The sequence below is a fragment of the Argiope bruennichi genome, chromosome 10 (genome assembly GCF_947563725.1).
Source record: "Argiope bruennichi chromosome 10, qqArgBrue1.1, whole genome shotgun sequence".
Taxonomy (NCBI): domain Eukaryota; kingdom Metazoa; phylum Arthropoda; class Arachnida; order Araneae; family Araneidae; genus Argiope; species Argiope bruennichi.
The window spans coordinates 9040878-9057594 of NC_079160.1; the positions used below are offsets into that span (position 1 = coordinate 9040878).

Below are 16717 nucleotides of genomic sequence, written 5' to 3' on the forward strand. Positions count from 1 at the left end.
TACTGCAGCTTTTCATATCAAAATAGATGTCATCAAACAAATCTTCTAAGTATCTATCAAAACAAGAAGCAAATTTTTTTTTGCACAGTTATTAGCTGTGTGACATGTGTCACCATCAATATCTAATAAGTGGGGTGCTTTGTTTGATCGTAGTCTGGTTTCAATACCCTTTTTTTTTCCACGCATGGTGTTACATGAGTCCATTAATACACTAATTAAGTTTGCCCATGGAATATTATTATCTTCAACAGTATTAACAACTGCTTTAAAAACAGCTTCTGAATTGCAAGATTCCATCTTTAGAGATGCAAAATGATGAACTACAACTTCATTTTGATTGTTGTCATAAAACTGCACCAATATTGCCAGTATACTTTCTTGAGCATTGCTAGTACTTTCATCCAAATTTAGAGAAAATGGAGTCTCCTTTAAAGTTTTAATGATATTTTCCTTAATAGTTTTTGCGAGCCCATATTTCATCTTATAACATGCAGCAGTCCTGGACATTTCCAATGAGTTTAGTGCCGTCTGATCGCGCCTCAACTGTTTGCAGAGTTCAATTAAATTGGGAGCTACATTGACAGAAAGAGAATTCTCGGCGATAAACGAAGTTATTAATACCTCTTGGCGTGCTTTTCTTGTCACTATATCCAATGGCCGAGCATCAGTCTCCAGTAAGTCATCAGTATTTTTTGAATTAGCATAATTACTTAAAGTCATTGAATGTCTAATGCACTTTGAATATTTTATGTGCGTCACAGTTTTAGAATGATTTGTGAAAGCCTTGAATCCTTCCCTACCATACTTCAGCAGTGAGTTACAAAAAACACAATATGCTTGTCCAGCAACATTTATTTTCTTGCACCATGTGCCGATGGTATCCCCATTACCATCTCTCCGTTCAATCCAATTCCACCTAAATGCATTCCGGACACCTTCTTCTAATTATATAATATCACTATTTATATCGAGAAATTTCATAGTGAAATTCTCTTGCGTACATAAATAAAAAAATATTTCAATAAACGAAACGAAAAATTTACACGTGCATCAATAAATGAAACGAAAATTTTACACAGCGGAGAAAAAAAAGTTGCGAAGCGATCAATGACTAATACGGCGAAAAATCCCCCTTCTCTACTTATTGGCGCCACGCCAGGAGAGATAAGACCTTTGAACCCACTTGCCGAAAAGAATCCAGAAGAGAATGTCCGAGAACCAGGGGAATGAGTCATAACTCGCAATAAGGAAAGAACAAAAAAGAAGTTTTTTCCCCCTTTTCACGCATTATCACTGCGTTTGGAGAAAGAAAGGAAAAGTTTTCACCACACACACTGACCTTGCGTTTTCTGCTTTCAAAGCAAACAAAATTACCCGGATCAAAATAAATAATTCATTATTATTCCTTTTGAATGACGATCCCCGGAATTTCCGGGTATCGAAGTTCAAAATCCCCGGAATTCCGGGGTTTCCCCGGAGCACAAACACCCCTGACTAATGCTGTTTCAGGTAGAAAAAGTCCTTCGGAGTCCGATCAATTTAACGTGGAGGATAAAAGGAAGTTCTATAAGCAATTAGCGAGAACAAAGATTCAATGATTAGAAATCCAGGTCCTGTCAAACTTCAAAGCTTTTTGCCTTTTCGCAAACGAAGTTTTACGAATAAAAAGTACTGTAATCGTCAAAAATTTCAAAATCCAAATTTTAACAAACTTCAACGTTTCAGATGTCCTTGAATACGAAGAACGTGTTTTTGGAATTATGTCCGTCTATTTAACTATGAATACGATAGCTCAAAAGACATTTGGGCTAAACGGATGAAACTTGGCATATGAACCTAAATTTGTAAACCTCTGTCAAATTTTAATCCCGCTGGTGTGGTGTGGAAGTTCATAGAGGGGGTGCCAGCTCAAGTGTTGTCCTCGTCATCTAATCGCTGTTCAAAATTATGGTCCGTTCCTACAATAACCCTAGTGTTGCTTTAAAACGGGACGTCAATATAAGTACAAATTGTTAAATTTAAATATATTCATAGGAAATCTGTTCGAGTACAAAAAAATATGATAAATACAAAACGTAAAGAAAGAGTCGAAGACATAAAACTTGGTACACATATTTAGCTTCTAGAATGAAAATCTGCATTAAAATTTGAGCCGAATCCGTCTAGAGGGTTGACCGTCCGTCAGTCTCTACTTTTACGTGCATATAAACTTGATAGTTCAAAAACGTAACAACTTATGCAGAAATTTGGTTCACAATTTTATCAACTAATTCACTTTAATGTTGAACCAAATCTATCAAACAGTTGACTGTCTAGAGAATGATACTTTCACATGCATGCAAAAGCCATAACTCAAAAATGCAATGATTTAAATAAATGAAATTTGGAATGTGATCTTGTCGCATCCATTATAGTTCTTTGCCGAATTTTACTTTCAGTTAGTCGGAAAAAAAGACGTCCAAAAAGTACATATTTCATTTTCTTGTACACGCACTTCATGCCAGTGATTAATCGCCAGGACTCTCACAGTAATTGTTCGTCAATGCGGTACAATTGATATGTAAACACCACCATTCTTTGCTATACTAAGGGATTCAAAATAAGAATTCAAACACTCGTGTTTACAGCCTTGCCTTATCGGTCATTTTGGATAACACTTTTATTAGAAATTATGTGATCAACCATTCCCGCTGCTTTTCTCCTTCACTCTTAATTTTCCATAAAATCTAATTTAATCTGCACAGTGTAAGATAATGCTGATAGCGACTTCGTATCAAAACTTCTAAAGACTAGTGTGAATTAAAATTCCAACATAATTCAGAATAGCAGTATTACGGTACATGCGATTAATGGGTTATTTTTAATAAATTTAATTATTAATAGTAACCAGTAAATCTAAAAACCAATTAATTCCATAAACTGTTGTGCACAGACGTACAAACATATTTTAAAACAACTCCCCTTATGAGAAACAGAGAACAGTTTAAAAAGTTATGAAATTAGTTATACACATTGAGCATACGCTTTAATAATTTTGTGATGTTCATATTTTCAGATAATTTCTTTCAAGAAAGGAGAAACTATTTTGAAAATAATCATTTGCTCTATCATTTCGGAAAATTACTGAAATTCTTTTTTAGATAATTGTTAAATTTGGATTGTTTTTTTTTTTTTTGAGAGGGCAAGCAGCTCAAAGATTTGTTGGTAAATAAATAAATCTACCCTTCCACGAGAGCTCGTGTTAACAAAAGAAAAGGTCCACGAGAAATTCGATCTCAGATAGAAGATAACTCAATACATTTTCCATAAAGTGATCCCACTTGCATTTTTGTTTCAAGAAAATAAATTACATTCTGTAAGGCAAGAACCAGAACATTCCATTTCTAATGATATTTATCTTAATACTACCCAAATAATGAAGTGGAAAGTAAAACAGATTTAACTATTTTTGTCAAGACTAGGAAATTTATTTTTGCATCTTCTTTTGGTTCAACCTTTTTGGTTGTTAATAACATCAGCATTTTCAACTTCTATTTAAGACAGCTATTTGAGTTTTCAATTTCTTGATCTTTTTCCAACAATTGAAATCATATTTAACAATACATTTCATCAAAGCAATGAAAATTGTTGCCTCATCATGTACAGCAGCGTTCAAAATATTAAATTTAATAAAGACGAAATAAAGTTTAATAGTTAGAAGTGCCATTTTCCAAGATAGAATCGGTTCAGTCGGGGGATAACAATTCTTGCTGCATTTCAACTTACGCTCTTTATATTCGACTCGTAATAAGTTTATATAAACAAGCCTTTACGGAAATGCATTTAACTTTTTTCCTAGCTAACCGACCTTGCCAAATTTCTTAATAAATTTATTCATTATAAATATATCTATCCTAATAAATTCCATAGGTTAAGAAAATAAATCAAAATTTTAGATATAAATCTTCAAAATTCGTAAACAAAAAAGTAAAATGGGAATGTTATAAGCATTAATTTTCGGTTATCTTTCGGCAAGACAAATAGTTGCAAGTAATTTTGGAGGATTATAAACATGTTGGCTTTTATTTTTGGAAACTTGAATCCTTCAGTGCATTCACTTAGCAAAATCCACCATGAATGAAATATTATATTGTATTATCTCCAAAGTTCCATAAAAATTGAAACAAAAATACTTAAATGATTCACTAATGGGGAATCAGAAAATGTTAAAGCATAACTAACAAATGCTCTACAAGAAAGTAATTATGTGTAGAAAAGCAACAAAGAATTGAAGTTACTGTTAATAACCAACACTCGTGGTTTTAAATGAATACATAAAATTAAAAAGAATCCCCCCCCCCCGCCCATTTAAACAAGCATAAGAAGGTGAAAAAAGAAATTGCATAAATGAAATGGATATATTTCCCCATTTCTAACAGCATTCCTTAAATCTGACAAAATCCTTTCCACCGACCAAGATTTATTAAACATTGAAACATCCCACATGGCAAAGAATATATAACCCATAATCGAGCAGATCTAGTGATTTTTTTTTTCTGTCATTAGAAGGAAAATATAAAGACATGGATAAGGAATAGCACTTTCAATACCCTTATATAAGGACCATAGAAAAGTTTAAGGGCTTCAATTTTTTACATCAATGCCATCTGAAAAAATTAACAGAATAAAAATGCCATTTTAAAATGAGTTTTTAAGATCATTTTTTAAAAATAAATAGCATTCAGAAAATGCCAAATTATATAAAAAGATTGACCTATTGCTTCTGAAATTTATATTTTTGCTTTAATATTCAAAAATCTACATTATATATATATATAAGTATAAAGGTATTTTAACTTATATAAGTACATATAATCATTTAAAAAATTGTATATTAATGAAATTGATGTTCAAATATATAACTGCTATAAAGAGACTTTTTGCAAGTATTTTTAAAAAAGCTTCTCCTACGTTCAATACCTCTTTGACAATCTAAATTAATATTATTGCATTCTTATTTTCTACTAAGCAGACCAATCTGCACATTCTTCATTAATATACAAAAGGTTACATATTCACCAAGCACAACTTAAATTCGTCAACATCTAAAAATAGAAATTTAAACATTTTTCAAACTACAAGTTTGGTGCAGTACACAACTTATATTGCCCCTTTAGAAAATTATTCCAATATCAATAAACATCAGTGTATATTGTAGAAAAGGGAGCTAGAAAGAAAAGGCTTATTAAGCATTTAATATGCATTAGAAACACTAGATCCATTTTGCCTTCGATTCCTTCTCTAAATTTTCCCTTTATTGGTTTTCTTTCTTAATACAACTAGTAAACAAAGCCTTACCATCATGCTGTTGAATTATCATACTTAACTTGCGGTTAGACAAAAGAAAACACTTATTTTATACTCAAGAGAAAATGGAGCATTTTAGAGATGCTTAAATAGTTTACATTTCCAAGACGCTATGTATTCTATTGCAGATTTGTTCAATGTCTAATTATCAACAAAAAAAAACAACGAGTTTATTTTAAAGATGTTTATTACCAAAAAACAACCGTGAATTGTAAAATAACTTACATATACACCTTAGGAAATCAGATTTGATTTTATAGTACAGAAAAGTTTGTTGCAATAGTTGTAGACATGGAATTTTAGATTTGGAATTTTTCCTTCTTTAAGAAGCATTTCATGCTTAGAAGCACTTGCGGTGGACGATGGATGGACCGGACTCGTCATATTCCTGCTTGGAAATCCACATCTGCTGGAAAGTTGAAAGAGAGGCTAAGATGGATCCACCAATCCAGACGGAGTACTTCCTCTCAGGTGGGGCGATGATCTTGATCTTCATCGTAGATGGAGCTAATGCAGTAATTTCTTTCTGCATCCTGTCAGCAATACCAGGATACATGGTAGTACCACCTACAAAAGCATTCAGTATTACCAAGATGGGCTAGTTAAGAATTTACAAAATTTATACTTTTGTCAAAATGATAGTAAATATTTCACCATCGCAGCGTAAGTTCCAAAACAAAATATTCTACCTAGTTTTAAAGTAGACTAATATCCACAGGGGTGTTTGTGGGACCCCAAAAAATCCCCTGAAACTTTTACGGACTTACTACCGACATTTTGGAGTTTCGAGAAGGGGGGGGGGAGAAATGAAAAATTACAATTATGAAGTATTGAATGACCTAATTATAAAAGTTCAATGAATTACTTTTTTTGCAAAATTAAGACCTTTGAACCCAGGTCACGTGATCGCACATCTGGTCGAACGAAGTCTCCCTTTTTTTTCTGCCGCGCCTACTTGCCGAAAAGAATCCAGAAGAGAATGTCCGAGAACCGGGGGAATGAGTCATAACTCGCAATAAGGAAAGAACAAAAAAGAAGTTTTTTCCCCCTTTTCACGCATTATCACTGCCTTTGGAGAAAGAAAGGAAAAGTTTTCACCACACACACTGACCTTGCGTTTTCTGCTTTCAAAGCAAACAAAATTACCCAGATCAAAATAAATAATTCATTATTATTCCTACTTCCTTTTGAACGACGATCCCCGGAATTTCCGGGTATCGAAGTTCAAAATCCCCGGAATTCCGGGGTTTCCCCGGAGCACAAACACCCCTGTATCCAAATAATTTTAATTAGTGTTTATATTATACAAAGATGCCTAAAATTTATATTATTCCTTCACATAGTCAATTACGAAATACGATTAATATATTATTCACTTACAAAATAAGATTTAAGAAAATCTATGCTTTGATCCCCAAGCAATTCAGTATTTTTCTTTATTTTTTAATGAATAACACGATAGAAAATACCTTTAGTTTGAACCGAAATTTAAGCCCTTCACCCGTTATATTTGATACCTTTACTGTCGAATAAATAATTTTCACCACCTTGCTTACAGAAAATGCTTTAGCTAATTGAATGACAGGGTTTTTGAATGGATTTCTTTCTAAAAGTTTGTATGTCAAACAAAAAAAGTTCAAATCTCTTGTTAAAATTCTTGCATTCTCTTTCAAGTACACAAAATCAGACAATGGATTGTATTCCTGGGGAAAAATGCTCATGATTATTTCAGTTTGTTGAAAAGTTTAGTAGAAATGAAAGATCAATACTTGCATTATACCCCCCCCCAACTCAAAATACAGACGACAGATCCAACTAGATTAATGTTAAAAAATATAATAAGTTTAGTAAATTAAAGTTAACAAGCATGGTAAATTTTAAATTAGTTTAACCTTCAACTTCTTTAGCGGGTAGTTATATTTCAATTTATTAGTTTCTCTTAAGATATTTTTATTGATTGGCTTCTACAACTGCAGCCAGAGTTTTAAATTCTATGTTTCTAACTTTAGTTCTATCAGATAAAATCTAACCTGGTTTAACAACCAATTATTTTTTTAAATTAATTAATAAACTATTTTAGTATGTTTCAATATCTAAAGCCATCTTTTCAGAACCAAGCTTCAAAAAATATTCTTGAAAGACTATTTTCTGAACACTTACAAGTAAAAAGATGTATAATTATGAAATCATAAGATTTAAGAGGTATTTTAAGTATAATAAGCATGAAGGTATAAAAATTTGGTATTGATACTAATTTGCAGAGTACTAGAATATTTGGATAAAAAGTTAAGGAATACTCAATGAAAAAATTATATCTTGAATATTAATTTCAAATTTTCTCATGCATGAGTTTAAATCAAAAACATGCAATTAAAAATCTTATTTATACATTTTCTATGCACCTAGAAATAGTTAAAATAGCTATTCAAGATGTGCACAACTTTAAGCACTGAAACCAAGATCGTTTAATAGGAGGTTGGTAAAAGTATATATTTGCCCATAAATATATATAGGCAATATATTTTAGTTCTTATTGCAATTGTCTTCAAGAGGAAATATTGATTATTCCTAAGAAATTAGGTTAAGTATTTATAGAAAAACTTCAGATATGAATAAAAAGACAAATTCTAAATTGTATTTCGAAGCTTAAAGATTTTAAAGCCATTAAGATTTTTTTTATAAAAGATTAAGATTTTAAAGCCTTAAAGATTTTATAAAAGCCATGGTTTAAAAATATTCTATTATATACATTCATTAGAATAAACTAATTGCATATACCTAATTAATCTAAAGCTACTTAAGAAGCTTTAAATTTTGTTATGTGTATATAATTAATAAATTATGTATATAATTAATGTATAATAAAAATCTTTAATTACTATTTGTCTTTAATAAATTACTATTTGTAAGATTAAAAAAAAAAAATCACAGAGTGTAGCAACATAACATTTAATTTTTCTGTACATTTAAAGATGAACAGAATGAATGGATTTATCAAAATGGGAGGAAGTCAAACATTCCTTGGAAAGAATTCATCTTTTTAAATAAAAAAGATATCAGGAGTGACTTACCAGAAAGTACGGTATTGGCATACAAATCTTTACGAATGTCCACATCACATTTCATAATAGAGTTGTAAGTGGTTTCATGGATGCCACAGGACTCCATACCCAAGAATGAAGGCTGGAAGAGGGCTTCTGGGCAACGGAACCTCTCGTTACCAATGGTGATTACCTGTCCATCGGGCAATTCATAAGACTTTTCTAAAGAGGAAGATGAAGCAGCAGTGGCCATCTCCTGCTCAAAGTCCAGGGCGACATAACATAACTTCTCCTTGATGTCTCGGACAATTTCTCTTTCAGCTGTCAAGATTGAATGAATTCATTTAAAGTAATGAATTGAAGTTGATATTTATATACAAATTCAGTAAATATTTAAACGAGCAGAGTTTAATAATGGCAAGAGTTTAAATAATATCCACTGAAAAGAAAATTTAAAGCTTCACAATGAAAGTTCGGTTTAAAAAATTGCAACACACTCCCAATTAAAATTTTATATAAAGACAGCAAGTCAAATCAGATAGAATATATACATATTATACAATTTATTGGAAATTATATGGAGAAAAAAAGTAATTAGGATTTATTCTAATTTCACCCTTTGATGAGTAAATTATTTTTTAAAAATTTTTTGGCATAGAATAATTTTATATACTTAATTTAATATCACATCTCTTAACTTGAAGTATAGTCGATTGTATTTAAAGTCTAAATACCTCACGCGATATTCTTGTGGCATTAGCTTTATTTCAGAACTACTGATTATTGCAATTAATTCTCTTTTATAATCTTTTCATGTTACCAGACAGTGAAGGTTATTTTTATCGATATTATAACTTTTGATATTTCAATACATGAATAATTATGTCACAAGACAAATTCAAGAGTATTCATTTTATCAGAAGAATGTCATGTGTGCAGAAGTATTCTAGTTAAACCCACAACTACCTTCATAGTCTAGTTAATAATAAATTTTTTTTAAAGGTACTCTCTTCAGACATTATATATGTAAACTGCATTTTAAAAATTGAGAAATTACTTTCATACTAAGTATTTATGTTGAATAGTTTAATATATCAATACATTTTTATATTGATCATTCTTAAAATTTAAAATATTTTGGAAATTGTCTCGTATACTCCAATAAGGACATTATTCTAAGAAACAACTTGTATGGTACTGGCACACAACAGTTAAATATTAACCTTTGGAATGAATTTATATTTCATTAAATCTATTAAAGAAATCCCCTCCGATTAATTTCGGGAATGTCAGATCTGTATTTTAAATGCATATTCTAATGACAAGAACAAAAATTGTACATAAAAACTACACTTGCAGTCATAAATTTTATATTTTATCATTGTATTTAATTACCGACTGCTGGATGGTTAATCACTTGTCTGATAACAAGAATTATTATCTAGTAGATTTACCTTCAATGACATGCAGTTTTGAAATGGTCATCTTTCATACAAAATTAGAACTACGATTACGATTTTTTAAATACAGAGTATAGAAATGTTTCAATTTCTTTGGAGAAGCATTAAAATCCTATTTTAAGGTACCAAGGGATATTTTGCATTAGACTTAACAATGCATAAGCTAATATCCCCTCTCCCAATTTCTATATTAGTAAAAGGGAACGAATCTTCAATGAATTTATTGTGTTTAACACCCTCTTGTGTAATAATTCAGTGGAAACTACCCTTGCACATGGAATCCTGCAATTGCAAAGCCAAGATCTTACCACTTCAAGTGAATAGAGAAGAGCAGGCAGTTATTAATATATCTATGGGCTATAGCCTTCTATGGAAACAAAGTTTTACAAAATCAGTCTAGTTGGGACTGAGCGATTAGTTTAAAAATCTTTTATGAAATTCTTACTAGGAAACTGAACATTTAATTATTGTATTAAAAACATGAAGTGGAAGGTAATGAAGATAATGTAGATTAATCATTGTGTATTACAGCAAAACAGTTTTATTTGCCATAATAACAGGCAAGTAATAATACAAGTATTGATTTATATCAATTTATAAATGTTACCGGGGAATATATTCATTACATATGCATTATGTAAAAAGTGAATCATTTTCTTATTAAGGGAATTTTACATAATGGTGTGAATACTTTAAATTTTATATTACAAAAATAAGTTAACTATTCTGTATTAAATATGTAGTCTACGAATTTTATAGAAACAAATATTTTACCAGTTGTAGTAAAGGAATAACCACGTTCAGTAAGAATTTTCATAAGATAATCTGTTAAATCTCGTCCAGCCAAGTCTAAACGTAAGATAGCATGGGGCAAAGCATAACCTTCATAAATTGGTACAGTATGGGAAACACCATCTCCAGAATCCAACACAATACCAGTTGTTCTACCAGAAGCATAAAGAGACAATACAGCCTAAGGAAACAAGATTGTTTGAATATAATGTTAAAACAATTATCTTTCAGTATAATATACATCTAATTAATATAGTATTTTCAAATCCATCTTAATTTCTAACATAGACAAAATTACTTTATAAAGTTATAAAATCTCGATACATTACTGAAATCTCGAAGTAGGCTAATCCGATTTCAAAAACTGTTGAATATTGGAATTGTATTCTAAAATCTTATTTTGTGTAGCAATATAAAAGAATAAAAAAACTTATAAAATTAGAAGAATATAAAATTCTATTTTTTCCTTCTCAATAATCTTTTTTCCCTAATCTTGGATTCCCAAAGGAAAAAAAAACAAATTAAAAATTAAATTCTAGTTCTAAACAATATTCGTAAAAATAAGTCAGCAAGCCTACATAAAAACGTACTGTAATTGCTTACAGGTTTGACATAAAACTTTCCTTCAATGAATGTCTAACTTAAAAATAGGCAAGTTGAAACAAGTAGTTGAACTATCCAAGAGATCAAGTTTACAAAAAACTAGTTATAAAACTAACCGTATTTTTTAAAAATATAAAAAGTAAAATGCTCTTTTCTATACTTTTTTTAAAAAAACCTAGAATTAATATTATAAATTAAGATTATTCATGTATGTATTTTTTACATAAATAAATTTACATTTATAACTGAACCTTGCTTGATCTAAAGTGTGAAGATATATAGAATTTATTATATTTAAATATGTGCTATTCTATAAACCAGAGTTTATCCTGCAACTTCATATAAAATATTTTCTTGCGAGTAGGTTGATATGAATTTTAGTAAATTTTAAAAATCTTTAATTTAGCTATCATCTGGAATTTATTACTTTATTATTTGTAATTAGAATAAAGCAAGTTGATGTACAAATAAATCAGTATGCAGTTTAATTCCAACACAGACGAGTATAAACCGATAAAAGGCATGCATTTATCTATTAATTTTAGCTACTACCTTCCTTAACTGGTATGTTAGCATCTGATTCATTCTATTTTTAGAATCCTATCAGGAAACATAACAGTAAAAGATTACTTAATATAAAAGTAAACAGCTTTTAAAGAAAAAATTTTTTATTATATTCTAAAATCTATCATTAATGTAAAATTATAATTCTTTACAGATTTCATATGGATGATATCACGAGAACATGAATGTTAAAAGACAAATTCTCATATAAAAGATAATTCACTATTTAAAAATTGTCCAATTTTAGTATTTTGTATTAAATATTTTATAATATTAAATTAGAAAGAATATAATCTTTACAAATAAATATTCATATATATTCTAAAATATAACGTACATTTTAAAAGTTTCTTTTTGAATACGATTTCACGAAAAAAAAATCAATACACTACATTAAGACATTTATTAGTTCTCATCAGAATAAGTTTAAAACTAAAATAAAAAATTTTATTATAGCATTTTGTAGTTGCATAACAAATATTGCATAATAGCAAGCTAATATAATGTTGGAAGTCATTTTACAAATAGAAAAATTCAATGTGTATTTTAGCATACTAGCAGCCTTTGCCGACTAGTTTGCTTATCTAAATTGTCGACTTTTTAAGACTGTTGAATAATTAAAATAAAATTCATTTTATTAAAAACATTTCACCTTGTTATTGGAAAGGAATGAAGAATAAGAATTTAATTGAATCTGTTAATAGTTAATTAAAAGTATACATATTACGAAATAAAAGTAGAATTGAAAATCGTATATTGGAGTCAATAAGGAAAAACACACAATTGAATGTTTTGATGGATGAGCGATTTCTAGCATGGCATTTCTAAACACTCTTGACAATTATGTATCAAATTTAATTAAAAAAATATTAAAGTTAAAGGAAAAGTTTGATGATAATGAGATCTATATTAATGAAAAAGTAATTTTTTTCAGTCTTAAAATAAAATTTTAGGATAAATATTAATTCTGCAAGTAAGTTATAGCAATTGCTATCCGATGACCAAGTCTACTTTTCCTGCCTTGCTCTATTAAAACTAACTTTTTTTGTTTCTTTTCTTTACATCTTTCCTCCGATCGAATGCATTTCTGATAATGACAATCTGTTACTAGAACATTAAAATTTTGCAGCTTTACTCATCAGCTGCAAGAAACATCGAATTCAATGTAGCTGTAAAAAAGGCAATGACATACTGAAATTATAAGACAATAGTTTGTATTTGTCATTCTAGGCCATTGATTATCAATAGATGTTTATATTTCATTAAATGATATTGCGCTTTACAATTAAGAATTTTCTATTAGAGGATAGACTTTCAAATATATGAAAATTCTCCTTTTATAAATTGTTTAATATACTATTAAACATTCTTAAAAAGAATCCTCTTTCCCAAATCGAGATAAAATATTTCGTTACAAAATTCTATAACATATTTAGTTATGAAAATTATTAGAAAAATGTATCAAGAAGGTACACATCATTAAAATTCTCCATCTTTATATACTTGAAGCAAATCTAATTAAAAATGTGCAAGAAAGGATTTTAAGTAATTTCAAGACAAAAAATAAAGGATTGGATATGTATAAAGAGATTATATATATAAATAGATATACATTGAGGAAAAATAACTTTCGGTCATTCTATTCTAAATTCATAGCTTATTATTTAAAATACAATTATATGAATTTTAATACGAAAATTATCATGTACCTGAATAGCTACATACATAGCTGGGGTATTAAATGTCTCGAACATGATCTGGGTCATCTTTTCCCTATTGGCCTTGGGGTTGAGAGGAGCTTCAGTCAAGAGCACAGGATGCTCTTCAGGGGCAACTCGCAATTCATTGTAGAAAGTATGATGCCAGATCTTCTCCATATCATCCCAATTGGTGACAATACCATGTTCAATAGGATACTTGAGAGTCAGAATACCTCTTTTACTCTGGGCTTCATCACCTACATAACTGTCTTTCTGACCCATACCTACCATAACACCCTATAGAAGAATACGTGAAAATAAAATTTATACTTGTGTCAAAATAAATTTAATATACGAATATATGCAAGAAAATTTAATTAAAGCCCCAGAGCCAATGATATTTAAAATGAAAATACCGATTTTTCTAGATTAAGTACATTTATATAGATATTTCAATCTTATTTTATTTCCAAACACCCATCAGCATTAGGATATACCAATATCGTGTAGCACATGCCTACTTATCAATATTAAAAGCTATGTTAAAAAAGCATCTGATAATTTAGACAAGTTTTATTTTCTTTAAAAACATTTATTTTTTCTTATTTATAGATCTTTAAAAATAAGAATAATGAAGTCTTAGCTTCACTTGCAGATTATTCCATGTTCATATTTCACAATCTTTATAATTGTAGATTTTTTACTCTTTAATTTGGCACTGATATTTTAAGTAGGTTTCAAAAAATACTAGACTTCATATAGATTTGTCAGATAATTCTTGGATTATAACCATGCAAGTCTGAAAAGTTGTTCCGAAACTAAATAGAACTAGAATTGCTCTAGCAGCCTCTTAATTAAATCAGAACAGGGAAAAATATTTTATATTACTTTCTTGTAATATTTTTTTTATAAGATTTTCTTATGGTTCCAATATTATATGAAGAAAATTAAATAAATTTTTTTGTTTATATTTGAACAAGTACATATTTTAAAGATTTATTCATGATTTATAATGGCATAAATCATTTGACAAGATAAATTTAGATCAATTCTTTATAGCAAATATTTAAAACTAAAGTTTTATTCTTTCCCTCCTATTAATACACTGCTTTTACATAAAAGATTTATATGTTTAAACAAAAGTAAATATGAACTTGAACTGGAAGATTACAGTAATGAGGCTTATGCAAGTTAAGTTTACATATTCAAGTGTAGGCATTAAAATGCATGGATTGATTTGGTCAGGCCCTCGTCACATGCAGGATGTGACAATTCAGATCTCGAGAGGCCTCAATATATGAAATGCTTAAAAAGAAATCAACCATAACCCAAACTTACTTGATGTCTAGGTCGACCAACAATGGATGGGAATACAGCTCTAGGAGCATCATCACCAGCAAAGCCAGCTTTACACATACCAGAACCATTATCAACAACAAGTGCAGCTACTTCGTCGTCACACATTTTGATCTAGAAACAAATATATATGTGTAATAAAGAACGTTTGCAAATCAATCGAAATGCACCTAAAAACTCAATTCAACATGAACACCTCATACTTTTGGTAAAATCAGTAGATTTTGGAAGATAGGTTTAAAATAAAACAAATTCAAAACCGTAACAGAGGATCAATTTTATAATGCCTATACCAACATGAATATTAATCATTATGAATGTCACAAAAAATAAATATCAATTTTATCCTTGTTTTATTCTTATACACTATCAATATTAAATTCCGAAAGCCGAACAAAAATTAATCATCCGAATACAAAAATATTACTTATTATGTTTTAGTTAATTAAATTAGTATAAAACTTCAAAATACAAGTGAAAAATGTGACATACAAGAACGCATTAATTTCCATTTCCGCTTTGAGCCCACGCCCAATTCGATGTACAAGTTCGTAATCAAGAGTCCGGTACTTTTCAGCGAATTAAATTTTATTCGTACAAATAAAATGAAAAGGTAGAATACAGAATTACGAAGACTTGTTACACAATAAAATCTCATTACTTTCCTTACATGCCCCAAGTACTCATATAAGCCGGTGTCAACGAACGATTTTATTTGCAAGAAGCCGGTAAATTACTTTCAATTTTCCCCCACAAATAAATATAAATACAATGGATATAATTAGTTTTGACAAATTGAAAAAAATAGAAAACTAAATATGTTTTTTACCTGTAATATTAACGTAAACTCCGCTGAACAAAATTTTACAACGCCCCTGATCAAAGTGCCGATCACAAAAGGAAATTTCAATATCGGAGAGATCGGTAACTGCGACTACAGGCACATTATATAGGGGTGAAAGGCTTCTTTATTTTCCGATTTCATGTTAATTCTTTATTCAGAATAAATACTTCTTCTGTAAATTATTTTTTTTTATTTAAATATTTTTTTTCTTTTAAAAAATATGTGAAAATGATGGATTCTATTTCTTTAAATAAATAGTATTTTACTGAATATCGAAATTGTCATACCTCCGGCAATATTGGACTCGACCAATATTAGGTGGTTTCCATTTAAGGTAAAACTTAAAATTCGGACCTTCTGATTGGCTTATCATGGTCAATGAACTGAAAACTAAATATCAGGAGTGGTGCTTGTCTGTTTGTTGATTTGGGAAAAAATATTCAAGGCTTTATTCGTAATTTAAATTAATTGACTATTTTGCTTCAAACTGCTCGTAATTCTTAATCTTAATTTATCAATGCAAATTAAAGAAATTGAATTTTATTTCCTGTTACGTAATAACTTTAAAAAGATGAACATTATGTTGGGGAGTAAAAAAAATTTGCTGGGTATGAAAATAATTGAAAAATATTCTGTGTTATAGCAACAGATTCATTTTAAAAGTATCGAATTTGTAATTAAAATATGATTCGCTCAAATTCTAATCATTTTTAATTTTCTGGCAAGTTTTTAAAAAATAATTACTTCTTGACAGAAAATCATGATAAAAAGTAATTATAAATTGTATTAAAAGAAAAAAAAAAAAAACTCCTTGAAAACTCCATGTCATTGCAAAATTTTATTAGCAGCAAAGTATAGATATTTCTAATATTTAAAAAAAACTATTGTAAAATATGACTATAAACAAAGTGAATCAAATAGTGAATCAAATTAGGTTTAAAGAATAACAGACTTTTATAGATTCGTTTACAAATTTTTATGCCTATTTTTAGATTAAAAATGTTAATATTA

General features: G+C 29.2%; 1 protein-coding gene and 1 long non-coding RNA gene across 2 annotated transcripts in view; one reads left to right on the forward strand and one right to left on the reverse strand.

The window, feature by feature from the left end:
• Positions 1-8703, forward strand: part of LOC129988391 (uncharacterized) — a 26007-nt gene extending 17304 nt beyond the window's left edge. Inside the window, exon 2 of the long non-coding RNA XR_008785647.1 lies at positions 8319-8703. This is a non-coding gene — a long non-coding RNA (uncharacterized LOC129988391). The remainder of the gene's footprint in view (positions 1-8318) is intronic.
• Positions 5516-15849, reverse strand: LOC129988389 (actin, clone 403). Its single transcript, XM_056096612.1, has 6 exons — positions 15692-15849; positions 14845-14976; positions 13516-13803; positions 10622-10820; positions 8418-8708; positions 5516-5913 (listed from the first exon to the last, which is right to left on the reverse strand). Exons 2-6 carry the CDS (start codon positions 14968-14970, stop codon positions 5687-5689), a joined length of 1131 nt encoding a protein of 376 aa, XP_055952587.1. The 5' UTR covers positions 14971-14976; positions 15692-15849; the 3' UTR covers positions 5516-5686.
• Between the last annotated feature and the right edge of the window lie 868 nt (positions 15850-16717).